This window comes from Drosophila miranda, chromosome XL, assembly GCF_003369915.1.
Source record: "Drosophila miranda strain MSH22 chromosome XL, D.miranda_PacBio2.1, whole genome shotgun sequence".
Lineage (NCBI taxonomy): Eukaryota > Metazoa > Arthropoda > Insecta > Diptera > Drosophilidae > Drosophila > Drosophila miranda.
This window is the reverse complement of record NC_046673.1, coordinates 11087409-11111297: the sequence shown is the minus strand read 5'-3', so window position 1 is coordinate 11111297 and position 23889 is coordinate 11087409. Positions and strand designations below refer to the sequence as shown.

Sequence of the window (23889 nt, the reverse complement as noted above, 5' to 3'; positions counted from 1 at the left end):
ATATCGCCGACTCCGATCTAGTTATGTACTTATTTACCTATGTATGTACATATATCTTCTTTACATATAAATATATATATACGTGCATATGTATGTTATCTACTATTTGTATGTATATCTTATGTCGAACAATGCCTTTCGTTTTGAATTCGGGTGATTTATTCTCAATATTGTTTTGATGTGTTCTTGCCTGGACCTAGATGTACTTAGTCTGTGTAATAATCATAGAATAGACCTTTAGTTCGATTTCATTTAATCGCATTGCTCTAATCGCTCGGCTCCTGCCGCTCCTTTTCTCTCTTTCTCTCCCTCTCTCTCTCCACAGGGTGATATCTTCGCGGGCATCAACGATGGCATTCTCAGCAGAGCGGAGGCCCTGGCCGCCGTCGATATCCAGAAACACCAAGCCCAGCATGTACATAGCCAAATGCCCTCCCAAATCAAGCACGATGTGATGTACCATCACCACACAATGAGTGGGCCCCCGCAACGTCCATTACAGGTGAGTCCCCTGACATGATTATACTTCTAGAGCCAACAATTTGTAGACCGCCAGAAAGAGTTCTTGTCCCTTGTAATTATTACCATCCCTCTTAAAAGTTCTCTAAATATGTATTGCATGAGTGGAGTATTGCAGCAATTATTATACATCGATACTTTGCATATGATATCTCCATATATAGGTCAGCTCCAGGGGAGAATTACGATCAAAGGATGTTTTTAAGAATCACAGCTCCCAGCTGAAAGTCTACCCCTCTTGGGATTAGAAATACAGTTTCAGAAATACCCATATTTCAAATCATTTTTTGGGCATATAAATCATGAACACAACAAATTCATTAGGGGGACAGACAGAGGGATAGACTTGTGTGTAGTAGTATTAGTCTTCGGTTTAATTATCCAAATTAGCAGACCTTATCATACTGTGGGGGGATTTTGTTAACAGCACCCTTCGTTACCCTATGCGGCCACCATCAAAAACCTCAGCTTTCTGGCTCTGTTGCTGTTTGTCCATTTTGCTACTATACGAAGTAACTAAAGAGCCAAATCCTGTCCGGAAGTTGGACTCTAATGGCTGGCTGCACTCACCTTGCTCCTGGCTCCTGACTCTCGTGAGGCTTAGCCATTGTATGAGTATGTGCATATCTGTGTGCGTGTGTATCGGATATGGGATATTAGCCAATTTCTAGAAGGCTGGAAATTATGAAAGTCATTCCATGATGACGAACTACGTTTGGGGAGTACACGGGATATTTATTGGTGGCGGAGGCGGAGGAGGTGGAGGCCGATTGTCGCATTGGGACAGTCGAGAACTTCAATTTCCGTTTTCAGCGGTCACACGCATGTCGACCTATAGATACATACACACACACACACACACACAGAGATACATATGCGATTGTACGAGTATGTGTGTGCGGTTAATTTGAAATGTTTCTTTAATAAAATTAAAATTGTGACGTGTAAGCCTTCTGGGAACGTGCCACGTGACGGTCGTTTGCCAGGTAAGCACATCATGATTCGTGTCGTTAATTGTATTGTACTTCAACTCGAGGCGGGCTACGTGGTCTGGTCCTGGGCGTTCCGAAAGTTCCCGTACGGATGGATGGACGGATAGATGGATGGATGGTGGTGGCTAGGTGCTACGGGAGGGTGAGACAGTGGCAGAGAACAGTGGCACAAGAGGAATTATGTCTGTGTCGCTGTGCTGGTGGTTGGTGCTCTATTAGAAGTTGATTGTAATCAAATTACACAAGCAACCTGTTTCCCATTTGGACTCCCCGTTGAGGTATCTAGCTTCACGAGTAGTTCTTGTTCTTGTTGCTGTTTCCATCGCTGTGCCTGTGCCTGTCCCTGTGCCCCATGTTGTTGCAGTTGCCACTTGTTTTCGGCACAATCGAGCATGACGAAAGGGCGCACTGTCCACGCGCCATTGCCGCCGGTGGTTTTTTGTGGATGTGGTTCCATACTCCCAACTCCCCCCAAAGGCACACAACCCATAACCATTCCCAATTGCCAGCGCGTGCAGCGTGGCCGACTCGTGCAGTCCTTAATTTTCGGCAAACACTCTTCAGGCAACGCATTCGAGACCTGAGTTGAGTTGCCATTCGATTTCGATGTCGAGGCCTCAGGTGCCGCCAGCAAATGCCACTCAATCACCCACGCCCAAAGATGAACCCAAAACTGAAACCGAAACCGTATCCACACACCCCCTCCCCACCCCCCAGACATCTCCTGGTTAGACCCCCCGATTCGATCTCTGGATGAAGACAAATTATTAACAAATTAGTTTTCTTTTTTGGGATCCACTTTACTTGGAATCTGTCGTCTTGGAAGATCCAGGTCGTGCATTGAAAACTATTCATGCCATCCCCTATGACTACCTCCCCCGAATTGCAAGCAATGACTCAACAGGAATACCAGCGTCCAAATAAATAGCTGCCCCAGCTTTAAGCCACAAAGGGAACTAATCAAAGAGCCTAAAACGAACTGGGTTCGAATCGGGACACCAGGCCGACCACAAACGCCGCGATGGGAGACCTCGCACATTGTGCCGACCGCTGAAAAGGCTGACAGTGGCCTCCGCCTCCGTAGCACACGCTCAAATCTCACATCAAATATTGACACCGAAGAGGAGGGCCTGGGAATGACCTGGCAGAGCACACCTGGATGCATATACTTTGACAATAATCAAACTACGAGCTGGCCGAAAAAGTTCAAATTTAATTAAAAATAAACAAAGTAAACTGCGCCTAGAAGGTAAAATAGGCCGGCGACACCGACGACGGGGCTTTATCAGCATCGTCTTGATTAAAATCCCCTTGTCCGGCGTTCCCTTGACCAGCATCCCCTTGGTAGACAAAGACTTGATCGGCATCCCATTGGTAATAACCTTGATCAGCATCGGCTCGATTCGAATGTTCTTTATTCTCGTCATCTTGTGGATCAGTATTCTCTTGATCGCCATTGCCTTGATCGATTTCGCCTTGATTACCGTCGCGTTGATCACCGTCTGCTTGATTATCAGCTGCCGCCTCGTTGGAGCTCATTTGGATCAGCTTTATTTGCTCAGAAATGGAGCATAGCTCCGCAAGTATCTTCTCGGACTGCAAACCGATGGACGCATACTGACAGTCGCGCTCCTCGGAGCGCTGCTTCCACTTCTCGACCAACTCTTCAACCGATGTATCATCATAGTCCAAAGGTTCCTCTTGGCCGAGCTTGCCGCCTAGTTCCACTACTTTCATCGAGTCCTGGTCAGGCTCCTCCTTCTGGTCCAAGGTGTCAACCTCTGGCAAGGACTGCGAGCCTTCCTCCTGGTTGGGAACTGGGGACATATTCGTCTCGTGCCAAAAGTACTTTTAATTTAAACAACTGCTCTATTGGGTTTTTTTGTTTTTTTAACTATTTATGTATATATTTTGAAAAAATCGAGAATATTTTTATACTTACATATTTTTTATCCTCAGACGAGTAGTTGTATTCGTTTCGGCAGTAAAAACTGTTGTGATATTATTTTGGTTCAGATTTCTCTTGACAACTAAATCGGAAAAATTGATTGAAATCAGGGCCTACCAGCAACACCCAAAATAGGACATTTTTTTCATAATGCTCGACACGCACAAGTGTCTCGAAGCCTGACCCAGTACTCAGATCTAAAGCACGGCTATACAGACTCAACTATTGATTCTGATCAAGAATTTACTTTATGAGGCTGACATCGATTTGCTCTAGGTATTTACCAGACTTCCAGCCAAACTTAAATCCAGCAATCTTGGGTACTTTGTGGAAATTACGGCAAAAACAAAAAAAACCCATAATTAGCCAAAAGAATTTAATTTTTTGAATTGCCCCATTTACTTTCTGTCTTGAACGCCATTGGGACTCACATCTTTATCGATCTTCTTGGTCTGGCTCTCTCACAAGGTCCTCTGTGACCCCTACAAGTCCGTATTTGAACTCCCATGGCTGGGTAGTACCTTTTGGCTGTCACTGAGTCATCGGTTTCAGGTTGGTGGCCCCTTCAAAGAAGTCTTTGCCTGGCAAGAAGGCCACTGGGCCCCTTCCTTTGATACGTTTGTTAGACGGTATTAATATCCATTAGAGGAATAAGTGTGTTTATATTTAGAACAGCAGATCTACTAGAAATGATTAGATAATAAAACAATTCAAATATTACTTACTTTATATGTTCTGAAATGTCTTTTTGCATCGGAAAAAACATCTAATTTAATAGAAAATCGCATCAGATTTATATCGACAGGTGAAACAGTGATTCGATTGGTCCGATTAGTCCTTATTTGAATTGGAAACCTATCTGAACCGCAGCTTCCCTCAACCCAATGTCAAGAAGTGAGCCCAGCGAAGCTCTATCCACCACCTCTAGCCCATAGAACACCTCAACCGCTCAACCCCTCTCAGGCAAAACTTTCACTCCAATGAACGGTAGGGGATGGGGGTAGCTGTCAGAAAGTCTGGTAACATGTGTCATAATCGTTATGAGAGAAGACAGAAGACCCCCAGCGATGCAGCGCCGGTACAAACATTACAAAACTCATTAAATTAAACTAATTTACGAGGCAACAGCCCCAATCCTTCTGGTACTCCTTCTGCTTGGGCTCTCTGTTGCTCGTTCCGTTTGCCTTGGCTTTTGCTTTTGCGAGCATATGAAAAGCCAATTATGTGGAGAGGCAATCGCAATAAAAACAGACAGTGGCTCGAAGGAAGCAAAGGGTAAATAAGAGTAAATATAATGCTAATTAAAATAATCATATCCATCATAAAACTCCATCGCCCATCGCCAGGGGGTTGAGCGCTGGTTTGTTGTCAGGTTGTAAGTACATTTGTAACAATTAGAGGCAGCAGCCAAAATATCCATTATCAATTTCATCCCAACTGTGCTAAATGAGCAAAGACAACCACGGAGGAGGGGTAGAATGCGGATGAGAATGAGGATGATGAGCGGGGATAAGCTGGATAGTTGGTTGGCTGAGGATGAGGATGAGGGTGGCAGAGCTGCTGCTGGCCACTTGGCAGGCATTTATCACACAGATTTTCGTGGCTCGGCCAAGGCCGAGGACTCGGCTAGCGCTAACTTATGCTCCGATCTATGGTTGTTGCCACCCCCCCACCCATAAGTCCCCAGCCTGGCCGCAGAACCATCCCTCTCGCTAACCCCAAAAAATAATATACAACACAGTACACTTAATTCAATTTAAATTACACTTACATATTTCCGGCGAGACCGGGGACCAGCCATATCCTGCCCTGGACGGCCAGTCCGTTCCTTCCATTAGTATTTGCAACATATGGCTCAATTTCCCTCAAATCATTTTCCATGCACGCACCGCACCGCACCGCACCGCCCTGCTTTTCCGCCGTACCGATCCGAATCGCCTAAGGGGATACATACAGTCCCAATCCCAGTCGCAGTTCCAGTTTCGAGTCCAGAGCGGGACTCGCGCCCTCTTGGAGGGCAACCACAAGTGGTTTATCATATTGAAATTCATTTAGTGCACCTGTTTGATTTTTCCTGTCGTTGTGCGGTCGGCATATTGTTTTGTAAATATCGTTAACTTAGGACTGCCACTCCACACGCGACTGAAATTCACTTCCTGTTCGCTTGGATTGGGTTTGCCTTTGCCCTGGCCGCTCTGCACCAGCGGCGACAGGCGGCAACAGCAAATATTTGTCTTATGTGCACATTAGAAACAACTTACGGATAACTAGGGTGGTTCGGGGCGGGGTGAGTGGGTGTCGAACTTGGGGTTGGACACCAGGCGGAGACCCAAAAACGCCATGGATGTACTCACTGGGAGTACGGGAATGTTTCTAGGCATTCAAAAATGTGCAAGGAACCTTCAAAGACTAATTAGTGTGTTTTGAAAGGCCTTCAAAGAGGGCGAAGCTTCTCAAAATTTACGCTAAAGAACGACAGCAATAACGACTAGCAGTAACCGTTATTTAAAACAATAGATTGTAATTTATTGGTCTCGAAATGGTCTCCTTATTTTCCCATTTCCAATTTCTTTGATTTGATTAGACATTTTTTTGGAGCTGATAGTAGGGCATAAAAATGAATTTACCCATCAGGTGGATACTCCCAGCCACTAGCACAAACTGCACTTAAAGTTTAGGAAGTAAAAGTTTGCAAAAACTGTATCGTAGTATTGCAAACACACACTCATACGCCATATGAACATTCCCAAATTTATGTATCAATTGAAATGCAATAACTTTACAAAAAAAATGTATACACTTTGTATTTTTCTTGGATAATAAAAGAATAATATAAGCACACTTATTAAAAGAAATTATAGAAGACTTCTGGCCAAAAATAATCGACTCAATTGACCTGTCCCTATTGGTTGGGCAATTCTATTTCTGAACCAATTTACCTTTTTCCATTTTGTATTTTGCATTTCCCATTGGAAAGGGCTCTTATTCAGTCATCTACTCAATTGCCTGGTTATGGACACCCGACTGATTGACATAATTAAATGTGTGACCATATTTAATGTTGGCCTAACAATAACAGAACAAAGCATAAAAAGCGGGAACCACAATAAGCTCATCAAATATTGAAGAAATTATGATTATTAATGCATTAACTTTTTTTGGTGGCAAGGCTGGCTATCATCATCGTAATCGGAGTTGTTTCTGTTGCTTTTGCTGTTGCTATTGCTGTTGCTTAGGTGAAAGTTCAACAATTCTCGTGCCATGCCCTCTCCTCTCAATGAGTATCTCCCTGTCCATGTCTGTCCGTATAGTGTGTATATTTTTTTATTTTTTTCATTTCATTGTATTATTTTGACTCTGGCCCTTTGTGCAGAAAGCTTTGTGTCATCCAGTGACAATTTACTGTCCCCATTCCGGCTCCACTTTCATTTCCTTTTCTTGCCGACGCCCGTTTCGTGTGGTGTTGCTCCGCACGGCTCCGCTTCGTTCCGTTGTTTATTTCGTTTATTTCGTTCATTTATTTATTTAGTTTCCTTTTCTTCATCAATTATTTAGGCGGCTCTGTGTTTTTTACGAGTATGTGCGAGACAATCGAAGACGCAGACAGCGAGCGAGACGACGCCATGCGAGGGGCCTGCCTGGCGGCACGGGACAGCACCAAGACATGGTCATCACTCATCCGCCAGGTGGAACATGGAAACGTGAAACGTGGCTGACGCCTAATAGAGCTACACAATTACAGCCCAAGAATGGAACGATCCAACAGCAAATTGCACTTTCGCCAAGCCAATCATCCGTTGTCGCTGCAGTTCCGCTCATTCATTTTTAATATTGCACTTCGTGTAAACTGCTTCTGGCCCGTAATCGACTTACGGCTCCTACAGACCGCCCGCCAATTGATTGGCGAAATAGCAGATTACAATCGACAAGGCGCTTAGCAGAGTATAGAAGAAGTTCACTGGCCAGAAAGTTCGCCCTGGCCCTGGGCACATCTGTCCACAACTTACGCACCTGACAAATCAGCTCAGTCGGGCTGAACTCTAACTAACTGGAACCTCCTTCCTGCCACAGAAACCCCCAGGAAGCAACCCAATGGAGAAGGGTTGACAGTTAACAGGTTAACCTGCTTAAAATGCACATCAACGCATCACTTGACCCACAATCCACCCCAGAACGGAGGAGTCTCTCCAACATATGTAGATGTAGATGTGGCACAGCCCAGCCCAGCCCAACCCAGCCTTACAATTATCAGTTACAACTGTGACGAGGATGAGCATTTCAGGGGAGTTTCAGGGGAGGGGTTTCGCCAAATGGCTTTTCAGCGAATATGTTATCTTTTTATACCCTTACAAAGGGTATTATGACATCACTTGCCAAGCTGGCAAGCGCACAAAAGAAGAATTTCAAAAAAGTAAGATGTAAGCATATACATGTATATTCTTGATCAAGCATTTGTTTCTACGAAAGATAATCCAACACTTTCAAAACTCTTGGTTGAATCTTTGGAAACATCCTTCCATAAATCGCCAAGATCGAATGACAATCTAAGGCTAAAGAGTTTTTAAAGTCTTTGAATAGAAATGCCTGCCATCCAAATTATGAATTTGCAAGAGTATTTACAGCTCCGCTTCTTGTTGTTTTCCTTCCTTCTTGTTTTACAATAAGATTGTTATTTACTTACACCGAAGTGAGCATTAAATTGATCGTATTAATGGCCATAACTAGTTTATCCCGCCCCTTCTATCAGCAGGGTCTGAGGATTATACACGCAGATTTCCATTACAGAACAATGGGCAATGGGCAACGGGCCATGGGGTGGCATGGTAGCATCTATCAGCCAAACGGAGCATTAATGCAATTTCAATGAACCTTGAGCTACGGTCAAAACAACGGAGAGCAAATCCGGGGAAACACTCTTTTTCGATTTGCGGCTCCTGTCTGTCTGTCCTGTCCCTTTTGAATGTAAGAGTCCAACCCCACCTGAATCCTCGAGTGCTGTGCTGTTTGATCCGCTTGTTTTTATGCCCATGCCCGGCACACAATTTGTTTTAGCTACGAAATGAGGAGGGTTCCATCCGAGCTCTGCTCCTGCTTCTGGTGCTGGTCCTGGTCCTGCCATCCTGTGCATCTCCCACAGGAATTCCCAGGCAATATAACTGAAAGCAAAAATGAAGATAACAGTCAGCACGGCAAGTGCAAATCCACCCGTCCATTTAACAACTTGTACCACCCTCCTCCCACTCCCACCAGATACAAACACTCGCAGTCGCTGTGGCAGTGGCAGTGGCAGTGGCACTCGCATCGCTCTCCCCCCTGCGGCACTCTCTGCTCAACCTATGGCTAAACCAACTAACTGCCTTTTTACTCGGCGCGTCTGTGGGCGATTGGTATGCCCCTGTTTGATGCTTGTAAAGACCACTTTACCCGCTATAATAAAAATAAATCATAATATTTTCCTCCTCTTGTTTGCGCCCCTGCCATCCTGACATCCAGACATCCTGCCTCATGCACACGCCCATTCACAGTGGGTTGAGACATTTCGGATTGGCCGTAAATATGGGCTCGGAGTCATCTGTGGAGAAATAAAGGGATTTCCTTGTATGAAATTGTGCATTAAATGGGGCTTTACAAAAGTTTTTTCGCCCACTGTGGTCGATTGTTATTTATTTAAATTTTAACAGCTGAAATTTAATTTCAAGTTTTGGTTAATTTTTACAGAAACTACGGAACCATAGAAATCTTTGATTCTCTCACATAACCTGTTAAAGTAGAAGATTAAAATTATACATACATATAGTTACAGAACAAGTCTCCAAGCTCCCTACAATATCCCTAAGTGCCCTCATTCTGATAATATTCCGTTGAATACTATCTTCCACAGAGTGGCACCAACCTCTTGCTCTTCCCCTGTATTCTACGATAATTTCATCTTCCACATGACATCTTCCACTGTACTTCGAAGGCAATATTCAATCGATCACAGACCACTGTGCCACACGGCCATGCGACGTTTACCTTTGTTTCTGCCGGTACATTTTTGGATGCTACTGTTGCTGTGGCTGTTATCCCGGAGGTTGTAACCCCGGATAATGTACTTAATGCATCTACATATTAATGTCGCACCGCCGAAAAAAAAAGAAGGAGGAGGAAGTGAAGGTGAAGGTGAAGCTGGTGGTGGCGGGGAAGTGGAAGTCCGTGCCATCCCCGACTCTGAATCCGAGCTGGATAGTAAGCTTGTTCGCTACTTTGTATGTAATTTCTATTACCGTGTCCCCCCCGGCCCTAGACTTTTCTCGCCCTCCCACCCGCGCTGCTTGAAATCCCCCGTGTCCTTGCTGTCCTTGTGTGTGTGTGTGCAGCGTGTCGTTGTACTTTTTGTTGTTTTTATTGCACAGACTTGCGACGCACCGGATCGGAGGGTCGAGAGCCCAGCGCCGAGCCGTGTGATTGCCACTTTCCCCCATCCTCCTTCTGGCTGCACTTGTTCCACAGCCGTGTGCGTGACGTGAGACCAAGGGGAGTGGGGATGGATGGTGTGTGTGTGCTGTGTGTGTGTCCGTGTCTGTGTCCCGGTTATATTGATATGTCTCCCAGTAGAGCAGGCCCAAACAGCCGGTAGCACAGTTAAGCCGGGACCGCAATGTGTAAAAAATTACGAGGAACATTGAAACGAGAAAAAAAAGAAATAAAAAAGCCCCAGAATTGAAACAGGAGCACGGGAGGACGAAGGGTGTAGATGGTTGGCGGCAGGTGGTTACCGGAGGCGGGTAAACTCCGTAGTTTCTGGTTGTGTCCTCCTTCCTCCTCTTCGTCCTTCCTTCTTTCGTGCCACTTCTTCTTCATTATTTTGGGCCCAGGCTTCAGTCCTGCTGACTACCACTGGCACGCATGATGAGCCAACAATATGTTGCCGTTAACCCTGAAACTTATTAGTGTGTGTGTGTGTGCGTGCTTATGTGTGTGTGAGAGAGTGTGGAAGTTGTTGGTTGAACAACTTTATGAGCCGCCTGTCGAAGCCTTTACACTCAAAGGAGTCACCAAATTATACTTCTAGCTATAAAAAGTTAGAAAAACACTTTATGAGAAGTGTATAAGTCCCCAAAACGCCTCATTTGTTCAGTTATAAATGCGTCCGGCTATAGTAGGAATTCTAGTAAGAAATTCAAGAGGTAGGCAAATTTCAATGAAGTTCAAGTATTGAACATTCGATCGTTCGACCCATCAAACTTAATGCGAATTTTAGCAAAGTACAAAAAAATCTCATGCCCATGAAATCCGATCCAAAACAGATATATATGATATATACTATCTTCAGTAAATAAAACGAAGGTCTCTTTTATTCTTGCCATTATAAAATATTTTTTATCGGCATTCCAATGCAATTCGATTATGAATACTGATGGTATTGCCCTTGATCAGTCATCAGTTCGCGATAGTTATTGAAATGAAGCGATAAAAACGCTGATGATGGATCGTTAAACTTTAAAGGATTGAAACTTGTGGGTTTCATTTATTGCAATGGCTATAAAAATTCGTACACTCAAAGGTACCTCAACGGTCATATATTGTTGATTTTTATACTGTTTGGAAACGGTTCGACAGCGACCCCCATTTCGAGCAGTGTAGATGGTCCTGGGAACTCCCTTGCTGAATCTCGCTCCCCTGTACGCTCGCACGGGTGCTCGTGCTCTCCCCCTTTTGATTTCTGGCCGATCAGAGCGGCTAAAGGTAAAAAGTAAAAGTAAGTAAGGCCACGACATAAACCCCTCGACACCCGGGCCTGCCCAGGAACTCACCCCGTGTCTGGCGGATATAAAAGTAAAATAAAATCTATTACGTGGCAAACCACCCCACATTTATGTGGCAATTTGTTGTTTCTCGATTGTGTCTGTGTGTGTATGCAGTAGAAAATAAGTAAAGTGTATCATTTTCCCATTTGTCGACCCCTTTTGCTGCTCCCCAGCACCACCATCCCAGCAGATCGGCAGGATACGAGTCCTTCTCGCACTTTGTCTCAATTCCCAAAACTGTCGCCCCGGCCGTTGCAATTTATGAAGATTTGTGTGTGGCCGGTGCGGCCGGGGAAGGGATGGGAGGGTTAGAAAGAGCACTTCTGCGCCCCGCCCAAACGGTTACGGGGTTATAAGACCTCCATCCGCATGAGAGCAGGAAAGCAGGATAGCAGGATGGCAGGAGAGCAGTAGAGATGCGCCCTCGTTCCGGGCGTGCACTTGTTTTGATTTGTTTGGAATAATAACAGATGCTTACCGTTCATATTATTCATTGTTCAAATTATTAACGCTTGACAATAAAAATTGGTGTTTGAACAGCTCTTGAAATATATACTCCCAGATATACTCGTACACACACACACACACACAATAGTTGCTCCTGTCGGCTCGACTGACTGACTGTGTGCCTTCTGCCTTTAGCATCCTTGGGACCACCGATGGACTGGGAGGGGGGGAACGTGAACGTGTCCCCTGGCCGGCCGAACGGCTGAACAGCAAATTGCAATTTGTGCAAATATTTATGTACATTGAAAATTACTCATTTGTGTAACACCAATTAATTTCAACAAACAGCAACAGCCGAACAACAAAGGCCAAGCCATTTATAAAACTTTGTTGCTGTTGTCCTTCGGTACTCTGGTTAAACAAATCGAGGAAATGAGGTCTCCTTTGTTTCCCCAAAATAAACGATGCTGCTGCTGTTTGTTTGCGGTGCAGAAAGGAGAACACAGCGGGGCACGGCAGAGTGGAGTGGAATGGAATGGAGTGGAGTAGAGTGGACTGGAGCTGTTCGAGGGGTGGGTCACTCACAGAGTTTGCCAAGTCTCTTGTGCAGGTGCACCACCATCCTACCGGTGCCCCACACCCAAACACAAACCCCAGGCAGAACAACAGTTCAATCCATGCTGCGGATGGATGGAGGGACGGACCGTTGCCTCATTATTAGGCCACTGCATTTGATACTCCATCTTTCGAGGCCGCCCTTCCAGCCACTTGCCACTCGCCACTTCAGCTTGTTTGCGTTGCAATTTTTCAAGCGGCGCTGACAAATTGCAGCTAATTACAGGCACAACTAAATGGAAGAACCCACGGCCACAGCCCAAAAGCGAGCGCGAACGGAGGATGTGTAGCCCTCGGAGAAACACTTCAAGTTTGCCACTCAATCAGTTCTAATGAAAACAAATAGTTGGAAACAGACCCTTCCGTGGTGGGACTTGATGAAGAAGCAAAACTTTAAGTATTATTTATCAACAGTACTAATTTAGTTGGGAACTTTAGCAGAAACATAGAATTAGGCAAAGAACTTCAACGTTTAATTTTTTAGATGTCCTTTTCTTGCAACAGCATCATTAATGTTAACATTGAGATACTGGAACGATTGAAAGGGGAAACTGGTAGGAAAGGCAACCTGAAAAACACTTCAAATGTCAAATGTCAATCAACCCAAACAGTACTGCTATTCATCGTCACAAATAAAGAAACAATAGTATTATAAACTCGATCCAAATTTTCTTGGCAAAATTCTAAACCACGTTCTGGCCGGTCCTGTCCACTCTACTTCCGTTGCACATCCAATACATCCGTATCCGGATCCGCCTCCGATTCCGGTTCCGAAGAGTAACGTGAACGTCACGCGAGTGACAGGGAGAGAAAAACCAGACTAAGACGTAATCTGGACGAACGGATGACCCAGAATAGTCTACCAAAAGGATCAAGTATCTGCAGATCAATGAATCTGCTTTGAAGCGGGGTTTCAAGCGATAAAAGTATCAAGATCAGAAGGTATTAAACATCGTCACGCCAAGCGATAGAAGGAAGTATCCAAGACGGGAAAGGGAAGAAGGCTTTTGAGACTCTTAATCGGGGCTCCTATCAATTTATTTCTATCAATGGTTCGCCCAAAAGCGGCCCAGCCACAAGAGGCAGCCGCTCCAATGGCTGCTCAGGCGTCTAAGAAACCGGATACTTCCGCTAACTCTGGCGTACCCGCCAACTCCGCGAAGGCCCCCATGTCCGAGGTCCTCAACCTGGACAGTATCATCTCCCGCCTGCTGGAGGTGCGTGGCTCTCGTCCCGGCAAGAACGTTCAGCTGGCGGAGGGTGAGATACGCGCCCTCTGTCTGAAGATGCGCGAGACCGTGCTGACGCAGCCCATACTCTTGGAGCTGGAGGCGCCGCTGAAGATCTGCGGCGACATCCACGGTCAGTACTATGACCTGCTGCGGCTGTTCGAGTACGGCGGCTTCCCGCCAGAGTCCAACTATCTATTCTTGGGTGACTACGTCGACCGCGGCAAGCAGTCGCTGGAGACCATTTGCCTGCTGTTGTCATACAAAATCAAGTACTCTGAAAACTTTTTTCTGCTGCGCGGTAACCACGAGTGCGCCAGCATCAACCGTATTTACGGCTTCTACGACGAGTGCAAGCGCCGCTACTCCATCAAGCTGTGGAAGACCTTCACCGACTGCTTCAACTGCCTGCCAGTGGCGGCCATAGTCGACGAGAAGATCTTCTGCTGCCACGGCGGCCTCAGTCCGGACCTCACCGCAATGGAGCAGATTCGCCGCATCCCGCGGCCCACCGACGTCCCTGACCAGGGCCTCCTCTGCGACCTGCTCTGGTCCGATCCCGACAAAGACACCGTCGGCTGGGGCGAGAACGATCGCGGGGTTAGCTTCACCTTTGGCGCGGAGGTTGTTGGCAAATTCCTCCAGAAGCACGACCTCGATCTCGTCTGTCGTGCCCACCAGGTGGTCGAGGATGGGTACGAGTTCTTTGCCAAACGCCAACTGGTCACCCTCTTTTCGGCCCCCAACTACTGCGGCGAGTTCGACAATGCCGGCGCCATGATGTCCGTCGATGACACGCTTATGTGCTCGTTCCAGATCCTGAAGCCCGTCGAGAAGCGCAAAAAGTAGGCGCAAGGAGTTGGCGCCCTCCTACGATAGCACCAGAGTAAACAGATGTTCCAAATTCCAAAGTTCTACAGAGGTTATTTATGTTGATTAAAATAAATAGATTCATATTTTGTTAGTCGAAAAAAATACCGAATAGGTTAAAGATTTTCTTGGGTATGTATTGTAATATTAACATCATATTTAAGTCATTGAAGATGTCTCTACAAAAAGGAATGACAGTCTCACACAGTGTCTCGAAAACCATATGACAATAGAAGTATTAACTTGTATATATTTTTAAAACGTAATCGAATATGAAAATCGTTTGCTTGTAAATACTATTGCAAATTGTTAAAGTTTACCTTTCTCAGCAGCTTGCTAATCCAAGAGCAACCCAATTTTCTTTGGCCCAAACTTCCCCACATGTGGGCTAAGCCACGGATATATCCTGCAACAAGATGGCAAAGGTCCTCAGACAGCGGGAAAGTATGCTACGAAAGGAGGGGTCGGACTCCAGGTCGAATTTTCGGTTGTATCAGTCGGTGTTTGATGACAAAAGTCAGCGCCATAATATATTAACAATGCTTAAAAATTAATGAACAACAACACAGCACACACACACGTGCAGAGGGTGGGAGTGAGAGTGGAAGAGGGAGAGAGAGAACAGACAGACAGACAACAAACAAATACGAAACGAGCGAAAGAGGCAACAACAAATTGCGCCAAAAACGCTTTATTATGTCAAAATATGCCAAAAACAACAGGGAAAACCCCAAGAAACAAAAGGAAGGAAGAAAACTGGCAAAAAGTGGGGAAAAAAAAGGAAAAAGAAAATCCAGTGACAACAGCAAATTACATTATATATATAATGAGGTCATTTGCGCGTAAACAATCAGAGACACCCACCAGAAGCCGTAAAGAGAGAAACGAAGAAAAGGCAGAAAGAAAAGCGAGCCGAAGGATAGGGAGACACCAGGCCATAGTCACATGTTTATCCACAAACTGGCAAATAAATAAATGATGCTCGCAGATTTGTTAATAAATTATAAAGCACAAGCGCGCACAAGTCGAAGAGCAAAAATTCGGCCAAGAAAAATACCCAGCAACAATTTCTTCATTAAAGCAGGCGACTAGACGAAACAGCGACCAGTGAATGCACTGACAAGTCTGAGATTCATTCCTGAATGAGAGGAATTATCAATCTCAATCTCATTCTTATTCTCAAATGAAAATGTCCCGAATGAATGCCATCCCTCAATCCTTGGTTTTGAAAATTTCGAAAATTATATGGGCATTATATTTTTTGAAGATAGTCAGCCTCCAGGCTGAAAGTAGTTCCACCACAAGCTATATCCTTACCATTAGCACTTTTATTCTTGATCTTTACTTGAATATGTCTTGGCCCACTTGGGAAGTGTCATATATAATTTGTCTTTGGCGGGTTCCGTTTCTAAGATGTTCTTTACTTTCATTTTCTTTATTTTAGATTTCTTTTTTGTGTGTTTTACCCATCAATAAAAAAAATTATTATCTGTTAAATGATATGTTTAAAAAATCAAAGAAGATATAGGCCTTAGAAGATAGCCTTTCGCTTGAATCGCACAGGGAAAGAGTCCTCCCATTTTGCAGATCCAACATGCTATGAGAAGTGTTTATACCGTTGGCAATTCATAGGGTATTCCACACATAAAATGGCGTCTTTGCACGCATACACTCATGCACACACATGGACGAGTCAGTGCAGCACAGATACTCTTGTGTGCCTGTGTGTGTGTGTTTCTGTGAAGGAAGGAAAATCAATGCAGACCAAATTTGGCAATGCAATTGTTTCATTTCTATTATTTTCCTTTTATAGCAAATTTTTTTTTCGTTTTCTTTTAATTCTCTATTTTTCCTTTGCAGCATTGTTGCATTTGATTTGTCTGATTGCATAGAGGGGACACGGTGGGGGCAGGCAGGATGGGAGAAAAGGACAATGGAGAAGGCGGTGGCAAAATATAAATGGCCTGCCACACCCACCCACACACTCACATATGTATACATACGATTGCAGGGGGGGGGGGGGGGTGCCTGCCGTCTCGCTCTGGCATTGTTAGAGAGCAAGGAGGCTCTTGCCTGCCATTTCATCTGTTGTCCGTTGCCCACGAGGCGCCATCTAGCTCTGAGTTTGGGGATAATGCCACAATCTTTAAAAACCGAGATCCATCATATTTCTTTCGTACCGATAAGTGCCCTGTGGCCTTTAAATAATTGTATTAATTATTGTACAAATTATGCGCCTAATGAAATGGCCCGCATTAGTACTAGTCCTGCCTCTGGCTCTGGTCCTGGATTTGGTACAGGCGTAACCCTGGGGTGTGTGGTGTGGGGAGGGGAGAGGCAGTAGCCTTCGAAGCTGACGCTGACGCTGGCATCGACATCGACATCGACATCGATGGGGCACTGCCCAAATGAATTTTGCATAAGCCTCAGCCAACCACAATGCAGCACATCCCGTTGCCGTTGTACTGTTACCGATGCTGATACCGGGTCCTGGGTCCTGGCTCACGGCTCACGGCTCCCGGATTCCGGGTCCATGGCCAAAGTCTCCACTGCCAAAATGTCCTCTCTCTTCCTCTCTGTCACTCCCTTCTTCTCTGTCACTCTCTCTCTCGTTCTCTCTCTTTCTTTCTCTACGTAGCTCTCTCTCACTTGCTTTGTCTCTCTGTCTCCTGCGCAGGGTGGTTGAGCATTCTCTGCGTCGACGACAGAGACAGGAACAGCAGGCAAAGCCCGAGCCCGATTCACTGCCAGAGCCAGAGCCGGTGCCGCAGAGCTAGAGCAAGTGAGAGGCAGATAGGAGAGCGAGAGAGAGAGCGCCAAGGGTGCAAACCAATAACCGTCAGACTAATTTTGGGATTGGTTTATAATTGAAGAGTTTGCCATTGTGTTTGCTACATCCCACAGCGGCCTGTAGCGTCGTGCCACAAGGGGAGGGCACAGCCAGCATCTACATAGCTGTTCCATATACACGTATACATTGAAGATATACACACATACATACATCCATACATATATATGCATATAGTATGGGGGGTATATATCTATCCCAGCGAGCAACTGTCTCATTGTTCTGCATAGGCCTAAGCTCCCACACCCACTTCCACTCGCCCCCCCCCTCCCCACTGGGGAGCCCCCACTTCGCACCCACACCTTCCCGGATGACTGCTTATCATTTTAGAGTTTTACATAATTGGCACAGCGCCAGCGTCCATCCGTGTCCGTTTCCATACCCATGGTCCAGGTCCAGGTCCAGGTCCAGGTCCTGGTCCAGGTCCTAGTCCATGTCCAGGCTGTTGTACAGCATTTTCTAAGCGGGGGCGTGGTATGTTTGTTGTACATAGAAGAAGGAGACAGCCAGAGCCCAGAGCGGAGGGGGAACAGCTCTAGTTTTACCCGCCCGATTGCGCTACATTCACAAAAAGATAAATAAATATGAGTGACCCTTCCTTCCACTGGCTCCCTAGCTCTTGCTCCCTCTTGCAGCCCATTCAAATGAAAATGGGCAGCACTGCCTGAAACTGGAACTGGAAGAGTGAAAGAGCGGAAGAGTGAAAGAGTGAAAGAGAGTGGGCGCCTCCGCAGACATGGACTGGGGGGCTATTTGTCGTTTTGTTGTAGCATACTTTTCAGCTGTAATCAGTTTAAATGCTTAACAAAGCAACACAATCGTGGGAGAAACAAGGAGCGAAACTACACAAAGAAAGAGACAGCAGAAGGCAGCAAAGCATAGACAGATATGGTGATAAAGTGGGAGAGGGAAGGAGAGGAGAGGAGGGACACTACAGGCAGGAAGGTACAGGATGACGCAGAGTCGTGTGCTCCAGCTTTTTAGTTGCTATTCATATTTGCATTAATAATTGAACAATTCTATAAATATTTGATGCCTAGACAAAAGAGTTGTGAGCCCCAGAGCGCATCCGTTTCGTTCCCGTTTGTTTCATTCCGTTTCATTCCCGGATTCGGTTAGGGTTTTGAGGGGGAATGGGCCGGATTTCCCGTTCAATTAAAGCTCGAAGCACACACGCACGCACCAAAGGGTCCCCCCTTCTCCGACCCAGGGCTTCGACTTGACAAGTGCAGGCCCGAGTCCTGGCTGCAAAGGGTTACCTCCTCCACAAGAAACAGTGGCGGTGCAGGCGGGGACCGGGAGTTGGAAGGTGGGGACTTGGGGAACAGAGGACTTTAATTAGAGGCAACTTTAAATACATTCCCTATCCCCCTCAGAATGGAAAAGTTTACAAATTATCTGCTTAAGCGCGTTTGATGACGGACAAGGACAGATCTCTCCCATGTTTTTAATGGTAATAATGATAATGATGATAAAGATTCTACTAGACTCGAATGAGTAGAGTTCTTTGATTGAGTTTCTCTGTTTGATGGGACTTAACTTTGAAATCCAATTCCATTTATTTTGAGATAATTGTTCAATTATCAACAGATTAAAGGGGATTTACAGTCAGTGTTCTCTTGTGCGGATAGCCAAAGAAGCTCTCCACTTCTGAGAGGGAATAATGGGCAATAAAATAAGATAAGAAGATTGCTTGGTACCATATTTAATGCCAACATTGAACTAATGAATATGAATCTGGAATTTGGACTTAATATACATATTTCATAAGCAGAATATAATTGACTTTACTTTATATTTATGACTGACATATATCAATAATCGAATTTTTTTCGAACATATTACTCACATTTCCTTATGTTTCGATTTCTCCCTATCAATTCTCATTAAGAATTCGTTTTGCTCTTTGCAACAGATGCACCATTCAATGGATCAACTGGATATGCTGGATCCGACGGGACAAATGACCACGTTAGCGCCCATATCGGAGTCACCATTAACGCCCACACACCAACACCTGCACGGTTCCTATCACAGTATGAATCACATGATGAGCCACCACCATCCGGGCACGTTAAGTGGCCACACGGGGGGTAAGTCCTTTATCCGCCTAGTCCTCTTTAGTCGCAGATCTTATATGTATGTATGTATATCCGCCTGGCTATGCAGGACACCATGGACACTCAGCGGTACATCATCCTGTAATAACGGCGGCGGTGGCTGCCGCTGGCCTGCATCCCGACACCGACACCGATCCCCGAGAGCTGGAGGCGTTTGCGGAGCGCTTCAAGCAGCGGCGCATTAAGCTAGGTATGCCACACGACCTTTTCCCCCTATTCCCTAGCCCCCTAGCTCTCTAGGTCATTCTCAAACTAATTTAAAATGGCGCTTCCCTTTCCAGGTGTCACGCAAGCCGATGTGGGCAAGGCCCTGGCCAATCTCAAGTTACCTGGCGTCGGTGCGCTGTCGCAAAGCACAATCTGTCGGTTCGAGAGCCTGACGCTCTCACACAATAACATGATCGCCCTCAAGCCTATACTGCAGGCGTGGCTGGAGGAGGCCGAGGCGCAGGCGAAAAACAAACGACGCGATCCGGATGCGCCCAGTGTGCTGCCGGCGGGCGAAAAGAAAAGGTAGAAAGTGTTTTAATTACCACGGTAACGCCCGACTCCCGCTGACAGAGCCAATCCTACAACCCACAACCCACACCCTACCCTCCACACTCCACTAACCCACGAACCCCTGATCCAGCCACTCTCTCATCCCACACCCATCAAAGCTCGAAGTAATTGGCCCACAGACACAGACCCGAGAGATGAGACTGATTCAAAGTAGAAGGTGGCCTTAGGCCAGCCGTTAGCCGATGGTCGATAATCGATGGGCAATAAGCGATTACCGACAACCTATCGACCGAAAAACTTGCACACAAAGGTAAATTGTCGATAATCGTTTGAAAATTAACTATTTCGCCGATAACTGCTAGCTGGTTATCGACGATTATCGACGACCGATAACCCAGTCACGATCCAACGATACCAACAGAAAAATTGAACGCATTGCAACCTCCCCCCATAGACCATTCCCACTCTAGGGCCCCATTTCTAAAGTAATCTATATCGAGTCTTTTTTCAAGAAAAAGGACTTCCATTGCGGCACCTGAAAAGCGTTCCCTGGAAGCCTACTTTGCCGTCCAGCCGAGGCCATCCGGTGAGAAAATCGCGGCCATCGCAGAAAAGCTGGACTTGAAGAAAAACGTGGTGCGTGTCTGGTTCTGCAATCAACGCCAAAAACAAAAACGTATGAAATTTGCCGCTCAACAACACTGACAATCAAATAATACAGCCACACAATTAGGTATAGTTAGTAGTGTAACACCATCAATGACTGGCCACGGTTCGGCGGGATTCGGATACTGATAGTCGTTTATGACGGCAGCGGCGGCAGTTAACACGGCGGCAGCAGCGGCGGCAGCAGCAGCGGCAGCGGCATCAGCAGCAGCAGCGGCAACAACATCATCATCATCATCAGCAGCAGCAGCAGCAGCGGCAGCAACAGCAACGTCTCTGTCCATGACGGGCGACTATTACCTTTAGGGGGGATTCATCAGATATATATTTCGAAACGATCCGAAGCGATGTAATGTGATGATGGGTTTGAAGCAGTAACCATAGTGATGATGATGTTGGTAATGATGATGATAATGAGGATGACGATGATGATGAACGAGAGGGAATAATGATGATGATCAGCAGCAAACGATTCTTTCTCCACTTCTCATAAATCAAACCACTACAACAACAACCAAAGCAACAGCAACAACAAAAACTAATACTTATAAATAGCAGCATACACAACTATCAACATTTATCCAATCTTTTCCCAAAACAATCATACCACATCCCCAATCCTTGAGCCCCCACTACCAATCCCACCCCCACTCCCAAGAAATTAACAAACAAATTGCAAATATTAAAAAAAAAGAATGAAAGAAAGAAAAGCAAAAGAAAAACCAAGAAATACAAGAATTTTTTTAGGAACGAATAATGAAACAATGGACCAACATATCAAATGCAATAATTTATTAAAATTGTATAAGAGTAAAAAGGTAAGACCTGCACGTGTATCCCACGCTATCCCACTAGACACATACTTGATTTGCAGATCAGTGATATCTCGATCTTAGCATTCAGATACTTTGCACCGTATCCATTGGGTATTTAAATATCTATACCCAAGTTATTATGCCCAATACTCACAGACTACAGGGGTATATTCAATTCGTTTCATAAAGATACAAACCATGTACATATGTAGATACATGAGAGTCTAGTACTGGGTATTGTAGAGTCGCCACACGTGTGCCGCGACTCAAAAAGTTTCGACTGGTGTTGTGTATATAATTTTCGAGCTAACTTTGTGTCATTGTTGTAGACTTTTCCAGCATTTCCCTTAAGCATTGAACTATCTTTACCCCTTTTCCTAATATATATGTAACAACTTCATGGATGGAACTTATGATGACATTTTCCAACATATGTATCCCTTGAGCATTAGTTAATTACCTTACAATTCATTGAACATGGATGCTTTCCAGAGTTCAAGAAAAACTATATCATCAAAAAGACCATTCGTCTATGCTTCAAATAAATCTCATAATTATTAATATGGCATCTTCATGGATAGATCGTTGGTTACTAAAACACTCATAAAACTTTCACCAATTGTTATTTTCGTGGGATTTTATAATTTTATTGATAATATTTGTGAAAAGGTTATTATTAGTTTTTACCTTACAAAATGCTATGAAGAATATGTATGTATGATGGATGTGGATATTTAGATATGAGATGTGGTTTAGTTATTTATTTTGCTAACAGATATTGGATTGAAAAATAAGTAAAACTAATCAATGAACCCGCTTTTTCTTTAATTTGATGTGTATTTTCCAGAACAAACACAAAAGTGAAAGACAAAGGATGACGAAATTGAAATGATAAATCAATTGAACCCCTCCTCAACCGGGTGTCTCTGCTACTGCCCAACGACCGACGATGAGACACACACAGGCACACACACACACACAGACAGACGAAAGACCAAAAAGAATAAATGAAGATATGCCAAGAAATTGCTTCAAGTGATCCGATAATAAGAATCTAAGCTTATAGATCTAAGGGAGAGCGCAGAAAGGAAGATGTGGACGATCTGGATGATCTGGAGACGCGGCAACAGAAACGGAAACAGCAACTGCAACTGCAACATTAGGAGCACCAACTACAAGAATACACACATACACACCCCCAGCCACCCAACCAGAGAGATATATACACATGTATGCATTAGCCACTGTATATATACTACGAATATATACCTAAGTATATAGAGAACTTTGATTCGATTGTAAATACCGCAGCAGAAGAAATATAACCAACATCGCAAACAGATCCAAAAAGCATGCTAGCTTACAGTAGTAGCCCATCCCAATCCAAACCCCAGATCTTTATTGCACTGAGAACCCCCCCTCTCCGTATACAGCAGCCCTTAAGATGCTTCCTTCAGTGCGTGTTTTGTTTCCTTGTTTCCTCCACACACACACACACACAAACACAGCGCAGGGGTTAGCGATTAACCCAAGAGACAGGCAAACCAACAGAGAAAAAAAAGAAAACATAATTCAATTTTTTTTTTTATTTGTCTAATTATAAGTAAACTAATGCCAGGAGAAAAGAAAAGAGCCCTTACCAAAAACAAAAAGAAAAACCAAAAACGAAATAAAATGTTAGCAGCAACTGGAGATATTGCAACGAATTTAAAATGTTGCCAAACTAAACTAAAAAAAAAAAAAACTAAACGAGGATCAAGAGCAAGACGAAGGAAACCAAATATTAAATAAATAAATCACTCTATAACAACTATAAAATTACATATAAATATATAGTATATATATAAAGAATTTTAAAGACAAAATTATATACTATACATACAATTTTTTTGTTGTATTTTTTTTTTATAATTTAGCACACTTCATAGTTTTAACATAGAATTGTACATATAAAAAGATGCGATGCGATAAAAAACAATGATGATATATACATATATGTATATATATACGGATGTATTTGTATACACTATACATATATGTATATATATATATATATATATATATATAGAACGCGTGTGAATGATTTGAATGTGTAGACCATAAACGGAATAAAGAAAACCCATAAAAACAAAAACAGCAACCAAAAAGAAACCAAATCATGAAAAGCGCAAAAAATGCAATAATAATTTTAAAGTAAGAAACGTAAACCAAACCCCAAGAAGAAAATGGAGAAAAACCAAAAGAAAGCAAAATAAATTAAAAAATAGTTTTGTATCGAAACAAAAACAAAAAACAACAATTTGCCGACAAATTAGTACATAAAGAAGAAAACCCCAAAAAACCAAAAAAGAACAATTACAATTTTTTTCAAAGAAACCAAAAAAAAAAAGCGCATAATAATAATTATAAAAAATTATAATACATACCATTGATAACGGAAAAGCCCCAAGCTCATAACTACATTTAAATTTAATTTTAGTAGTTTCTAGACACAAGAAAAATACTGTAGCAAGAAAATCAATTGATTGA

General features: G+C 44.2%; 3 protein-coding genes across 8 annotated transcripts in view; 2 read left to right on the top strand and 1 right to left on the bottom strand.

Moving 5' to 3' along the window:
* LOC108164950 (inhibitory POU protein) overlaps window positions 1-23104 on the top strand; it is a 32264-nt gene extending 9160 nt beyond the window's left edge. For 3 of the 5 annotated variants that reach the window (XM_033389141.1, XM_033389146.1, XM_017300942.2), the window contains 7 exons: window positions 326-502; window positions 19150-19351; window positions 19428-19568; window positions 19660-19891; window positions 20398-20555; window positions 20613-21363; window positions 22208-23104. In XM_033389141.1, coding sequence (XP_033245032.1) covers window positions 326-502; window positions 19150-19351; window positions 19428-19568; window positions 19660-19891; window positions 20398-20555; window positions 20613-20674 — 972 coding nt within the window. In that variant the 3' untranslated portion in view covers window positions 20675-21363; window positions 22208-23104. The remainder of the gene's footprint in view (window positions 1-325; window positions 503-19149; window positions 19352-19427; window positions 19569-19659; window positions 19892-20397; window positions 20556-20612; window positions 21364-22207) is intronic. The other 2 variants (XM_017300945.2, XM_017300944.2) reach the window with 1 other exon arrangement.
* Window positions 2705-3562, bottom strand: LOC108164952. Of its 2 annotated transcripts, none has more exons than XM_017300948.2 (2): window positions 3454-3562; window positions 2705-3380 (listed from the first exon to the last, which is right to left on the bottom strand). In XM_017300948.2, exon 2 carries the CDS (start codon window positions 3336-3338, stop codon window positions 2754-2756), a length of 585 nt encoding a protein of 194 aa, XP_017156437.1. In that variant the 5' UTR covers window positions 3339-3380; window positions 3454-3562; the 3' UTR covers window positions 2705-2753. The 2 variants fall into 2 exon arrangements, with proteins under 2 accessions (XP_017156437.1, XP_017156438.1); XM_017300949.2 differs by having other exon boundaries at window positions 2705-3375; window positions 3454-3545.
* Window positions 12901-14511, top strand: LOC108164951 (serine/threonine-protein phosphatase alpha-3 isoform). The gene has a single exon (XM_017300946.2). The coding sequence runs from the start codon at window positions 13361-13363 to the stop codon at window positions 14387-14389; it is 1029 nt and encodes a 342-aa protein (XP_017156435.1). The 5' UTR covers window positions 12901-13360; the 3' UTR covers window positions 14390-14511.
* Window positions 23105-23889: the final 785 nt, after the last annotated feature.

Excerpts from the sequence above, each read along its gene's own strand:
- LOC108164951 (XM_017300946.2), top strand. The coding sequence starts at position 13,361 with ATGGTTCGCCCAAAAGCGGCCCAGCCACAAGAGGCAGCCGCTCCAATG.
- LOC108164952 (XM_017300948.2), bottom strand. The coding sequence starts at position 3,338 with ATGTCCCCAGTTCCCAACCAGGAGGAAGGCTCGCAGTCCTTGCCAGAG.